The sequence below is a fragment of the Bidens hawaiensis genome, unplaced genomic scaffold, assembly GCF_021521415.1.
Source record: "Bidens hawaiensis isolate Kalapana, Puna unplaced genomic scaffold, B.hawaiensis_p1.1 tig00002935_1, whole genome shotgun sequence".
NCBI classification, from domain to species: domain Eukaryota; kingdom Viridiplantae; phylum Streptophyta; class Magnoliopsida; order Asterales; family Asteraceae; genus Bidens; species Bidens hawaiensis.
The window spans coordinates 1,636,570-1,643,106 of NW_027491158.1; the positions used below are offsets into that span (position 1 = coordinate 1,636,570).

General features: G+C 35.3%; 1 protein-coding gene across 1 annotated transcript; it reads right to left on the reverse strand.

The window, feature by feature from the left end:
• Nucleotides 1–5,578: 5,578 nt before the first annotated feature.
• LOC143621695 (uncharacterized) lies at nt 5,579–5,923 on the reverse strand. Its single transcript, XM_077093040.1, has one exon. The coding sequence runs from the start codon at nt 5,921–5,923 to the stop codon at nt 5,579–5,581; it is 345 nt and encodes a 114-aa protein (XP_076949155.1).
• Between the last annotated feature and the right edge of the window lie 614 nt (nt 5,924–6,537).

A 6,537-nucleotide genomic window follows, 5' to 3' on the forward strand; every position in this document is an offset into this window, starting at 1 on the left:
TTAAAGAGAGAACTAGAGAACTAGTAAAGAATTATTTTTAACTATTTTTAAAAAAATATTTTGTGATTTCTTTTTTTTCCTTCTTCTAATAAGATATTTTGTTGTTCCTAAAAAAAAACTTTTCGATGTTGTATTATAGTGCATATGTGCACTAATGCCTATTGCATATATACAATAGTGTTTTATTGCATATAATACAACTCAATTACATTATCCAATACACACTATTGAATATATGCAAATACGACACTAATAATTGTATGCAAAACACATTATCGCATATATGTAATACAACACTAATTCACATATGCACTATATCGATTTTTTTAATTTTTGTATATAATATAACACTATTGCAAATATACAATACAAACAACTATATATATATATATATATATATATATATATATATGCTATTCAACACTATTTAAAATATCAAAATGCACACTATTGCACATATGCATTATAAAAAAAGTCGGTGTATTGCATATATGCATTACTCGTTAATTTTTTTTTATTTTTATATTTTTTGTGGTAAAGAATAACAACATATAAGAAGAATGAAAGAAAAAAATTTTAAAAATATTTTTTTTAATTAAATTAAAAATATTTCATTATTAGTTCTCTAGTTCTTTTCATAAAATAGAGTTCTCTCATGATCCTCTCCCTATATATATATATATATATATATCCAACGTTTTAAGTATAAAAACTTTTCTTCATAGAATATGGGTTCAGTATGCTCTAGTACTCGGTTCTATGGCGAATATCTTTTGGGTTTAAAAATGATAGTAGACCGAAATTATAAACCAAACCCTTTCATTTTGAAGTGATATATTTTGTTAGTTTGTTTAAGTAAATGGCACTATGTGCTAGTATTGTAGTTTAAATCTTGAAGTTTTAAGTATGTTTCAATATCAAGTGTTTTTAATGTCTTAGTTTGGTTTAAGTTGGGTCCATGTTTCCGCTTCTTTTAAAATACAAAATAATATGTATAATATTTTCGGGTGTAACAAGTTGGTATCCGTTATCTTTTGCTCTTGGTGAAGGTACAATAGAGGCCCGTCTCCGAGAATGCTAGAAGAAATTTAGACCTCGTGCGAAACAAATTTTGGGCCTCCTCCTTATAATATAAACTCATCATATATATAACTTTTGAGGTAGTTTTGAGAAAAACTTGTATATACGGGCCCTTTGTCATTCTTTGCTTTTTGTTCCTCTAGCTGCTTCTTCTTTTTACGTTTTTGGACACCATTGAGGTATTTATATTTGGGCACGGGAGGCATGATTTCTAGACAAAAACAAAAATTTTCACCATTCATTATTACTAGCAAAAAAACAAAAAAACAAAACAACTCATATACTCAAGAAATTAAAAAAAGACTCCTATTGGACAAACTTACAAACACAAAATATTTTCTCTCAAAAGGGTTAATAGTAAAAAAAAAGTCAAACTGATCAACGAAGTGTCAACAATCATCATCAAAAAGACAAAAAGGCACTTTTGTGTCAAAACATAATAAAAAAACGATTTCGTAGCACACAATTATACTTTCCAGTTGCTATTTGCAAGCACACACATATACTCAGCGAACCCGACTTTGTTTTGAAGGACGGTTATACTTGCCTCAACAGGTACTTCAGCCATGTATAATGAACCACACCTGTTTCCACGAGCAATAACCAGACTACCTTTACTTACCTTCCATTTATCTCCACCGAACTTTACTTCCATGTCTAGTTCATCCACGTGATTAACAGAGATAATTCTTCTCTTCAACGATGGAATAACCCTAACATTCTTCAAGTTCAAAACGGTTCCCAATGGAGTTACCAAATTAACATCCCACATGCCCATAACATTAAGAACATAACCATTAGCAATAAGTACCTGCCAAAAGTTACAAACCTTTAGATTCACCATCGTCACCTCGCTGTGCGTAGCGTGAAACGAAGATCCAGAATCCATGACCCAGGAGTCCACCATGCTAACAACACTACAAAATAATGCCTCGTCATCACTGACGCCTTCATTAACATGTTTAGCAGTGTTTACCTTAGCAACCTTTCCATCTATTTGGTCAATCACTCTTAACATGTCCAACTTCATTACACCTCTAGCATTTCACATTCTTCCGAGTTCTAGATGAACTCCTCCCTCGACTCCCCACTGACCTTGTTATTTTCCCTTCCTCTGCCAGCATAAAACATATCAGAAGATGATCCTCCACTCATGATTTTCCGGCGAACGTCTTCACCAAACACAATGTCTCATACCCACTCAAATGTCAAACCATCGGCCCCCGTAGAACTAGTAATGAGCGTTACAATTCCAGACCAACTCTCAGGCAAAGAAGATAACAATATAATAGCTTGAGTCTCATTATCCAACTTCATGCCCACAGAAGCTAACCTAGACATGATCGAGTTGAAATCATTAATGTGACCTGTAACTGAACCTCCTTCGTGCATCCTTGTCATAAACAATTCCCTCATCAAGAACACTTTATTGGCTGCAGATGGTTTTTCATACATATTAGACAGAGCTGTCATCACACCACACGGCCTTTCATGATATTAAAAGCAACACTCCTCGTCAAAGCGAATGTAATTTTACCTCTAGCTTTCTTGTCCTTTGAGTTCCAAATGGCTTCTTCGGCTTGATCCATTTTATCCGGCTTTTCCTCCACTACCATATCCAAATCGTGTTCATCAAGTAACGCCTCTATTTGCATTTTCCACCATGCAAAATCAGTCCCGTTAAACTTTTCGATTTGAAGCTTCCCGTCTTCAGACATTGCAAACGAGAAAACAGAGAAAAAACAAATAAACAAAACTCTAACCCGAAACCCGTTGTCCTCTCTTACAACCCCGAAAATCCTGTCAACAAATACCCAAACCACACAATCAAAGCAAACCCGAATAACAAAACAATTACCTTGACGAAGATAGCGTAATTCCGTGACAGATTCGAACGGCAAATCCAAGGTTTGTCAAAACCCTAAAAGCAAGAGACAAGACATACGGCTTCTGTTTTCTTTCTTGATCATGTGCCACACAGCCCACCCACCCACACAAACAAATCAAACCTAATTTTTTTAGTAAGGCTGCCTCTTTTTTTTCCTTACTTGCTGGTTATGACAGAAAAAAAAAAGGATTCTCTTTTGACTTGCAAATTAATTACCTTGAACTCCTTCTTGGAAAACGTGCCACTCCAAGAAAACACATTTTGCAAGGGTTACAAATAGGATTTATAAACGGAAAAAAAAATCTTTGTCTCAGCAGTAGCGAAGATTACTTAGGGCCCGGGATGGCCTGGCCCCTCCTCTTTTTTTACGCAATAGTGTAAATTCACCCGTTTTTGTCTGGAATTTTTTATACGTAGTGTAATTTTAGCCGTTTTCGGCCCAAATTTTTTATACGTAGTGTAAAATTTAGCCGTTTTCGACCAAAATTTCTTTTACGTAGTGTAAAAATTAGCCGCCTTCGGCCGAAATGTCTTATACGTAATGTAAAATTTAGCCGTTTTCAGCCGAAATTTTTTATACGTAGTGTTAACTTATCCCTTTTTGCCCGAAAATTTCAGCCCGGCCACATTCACTTGTGAAATTTTGTATACATTTTGAATCCGCCACCGGTGTCTTAGTCCAAGCTTCGCCACTGTCTCAGTGCACTGTGTTTTCAACAAACCTTTGGCTCTGATGCCACTTGTTAGGTATTAAACAAAGTCGGTACGCAACGAAAACACCAACACACACACAAACGAAAGCAATAAATAAGCGACACTGGATTTTATGTGGTTCGGTCAAGGTGACCTATATCCACGGCCTGCAACTAGGATATTTTATATTAAGAACGGTACAAAGATTACAATACGTGACTAGGTATATACATATAGATAATAATTAGCTTTAATAGAGTAGGGACCAAGAAAACACCAAATGGGCCATCATCCATAATTAAGTGGGCCGTCCCCTTTTTTCTGCTAATCGTCAACCAACGAAACCGATCCAAAGGCCTTCACTAATCCTAGTAACTTTCTCCCCAATTGAAATCCAACTACAACCCGGAGTTTTATCCAACCCTAATTTCTTTTAATCTTCAACCTAACCCGAGAAGCATTTTTCAACATGCCTTGGAATCGTATATACTTCATAACGAATAGGATCACTAGCATTTGTAGGTTCCATTTCAAAAAGATGGATCACACCATTTCACCTGTCTCAATATTCTTTTGCAGCAAAGAACTGTTGGGTTTGTGGAGGCTTGGGCTTGGTTTACTTTAAGATTGAATAGTTGGGTTTAATAAAGATGGAAGACATTGGAGGTTTTTGGCCGGCCTATATCTTTATTAGGGTTCATTTATGTTTTCTTGTTCCATAAGCTAGAAACCATAGACCAGTCCCCATACATTGTGTTCTTGTACTTGTAAAATCTACGAGTGAGATAGTAGCAATAATAAAATACCCTAGTTGCAGCCCGTGGACATAGGCCAGTCTTGACCGAACCACGTAAATCACGTGTGTTCGTCTTTGTTTATTTTTCTTTTGCAGCATTATTCAGGTTTGTGTGTCCTAGATCCTAACGACTAGTATGAAAGCTTAAGCTCGTTACAAACTAAGGTACACGATCGTGAGAGAAGAGTTGGATCGAGTTAGGGTTTTTTTTTGAACTAGGCTATTAACCTAAGAGTACAATCGGAAGTATCTATTACACCTTTAAAAGGAAAAGGCATTGATTTATTTGTGGCTCACGTTATTTACCAAGAATCGTGGAAAATATTTTTGTGTTGTGTGGAATTTGCGCCATTCTAAACAAAAATGGAGTAGGTTTGTTTTATTTATTTGTGGCTAACAGTTGTGCCAACCAAGGTTCCAACCACCGTAATTGGTTTATCAGCAATATCACCAAAACGGCTGCCACTTGCCCCCTTCTTCGAAGATCCAAAGACAACCCCATCTAGATTGCTTTGGTCTTTAACTCTTCTAGAGTCAGAAAAAAGATTAGCAAGAGCATATCGTTTCTGGTTGCTTTGCCCAGTGGCTTGCTTTTCACAATGTACATACCCATCAACGTTTCCATTAGACGTCTCCTCAAGTTCTCAACGTCACCATCAGTCAATCTCATTACCTCAGTTGCAATACAATAACGCTTCACCAGACCCTCATTGATAAGTTGTTGATCTTCGTTGAGGCTTCTTTTTTCTTAAATTTCTTTCTCCAATTGCTCAATCAGTGATTTGAGCTCCACATTCTCACTAATTTGGCCCCACATTCCTTGAGGAAGAGGAATCACCCTCCAACAAAGTAACCCGTGAACCAGTGGCGGTTCCAGAAAATTTAGTTAGTGGGTGCAAAAAAAGGTTCAACCTAGAACACTTCAATTTAAACTAAACAAGTCAAACCAAAATGGGTCGGGTCAAACAGAAACGGGTTGAGTAAAAAATTTACTTTAAACAAACTACGTATAGAAATGTAAACAATAAATTTCTTTAAAGATTAACTAAATACTTATTACAGTTGACATCTACGTGATTTAATCTCTTGAAAACGGTCAATTACAGCTTCATTTGTAACACTTAAAGTGCTTCTTTTTCAACACTACACGTTACACAAACATTCAAAAAATCTTCACCAATTTGATTACATAAATTTGTCTTTATGATCTTCATTGCAGAAAAACATCTCTCAACCGTTACGGTCGCAATAGGCAAAACTAATACTAGCTTTAATAATCGATAAACCAAATGAAAAGATATATGTTTCCTTGCTTTCACCATAACTTTAGCAAGATCCGCAATACCTTTTAGATTTGCAAATCTTTCATCTTTTCGCACACTATCAATGTATAAACCAAGTTGAGATGCAAGAACAATTTTATCCCCGTTATCAAAATCATATGGATAAAACTCACACAATTTCATTAACTTTGATGCTTAACTTGGAAAATGAATCATACGGATTGAAAACCAATATGTTTTAAGTAAATCAGTGTTAAGCTCATTAAATCGATTACCAAATTCTTGAATTTCCATATCGACAACACTGTTGAAACAATCAAAATTATAATAATGTTGATTGATGATTGTGTACCTTTGTCTTTTGGGTCTATGACCAGTGTTATAGTGTTATCGACAACACTGTTGAAACAATCAAAATTATAATAATGTTGATTGATGATTGTGTACCTTTGTCTTTTGGGTCTATGACCAGTGTTATAGTGTTATCGACAACATGCCATCACCCTAATCTGTTCGCCTCCCATGAATTCCAAAATTTCAGTTAAAGTGGTTGAGCAATTAACTAATTCGGGCTTAATTATTATTGTTCATAACAAAATTAAATTTGGGCTTAAAAATTATGGCATAAAATTTAAAAAGTTAAGTTTGGGGTACTAAAAGAGTTAAAAATGGGTCACTAGAATGTTTTTTATGGGTCACTTGAGTTTATTGACCTAATATATTACAAATTTATAAAGCAAACTATAGACTTGAGTGGGTGCAAACGCTCCCATGCCCGAACACTGCATCCGCCCCTG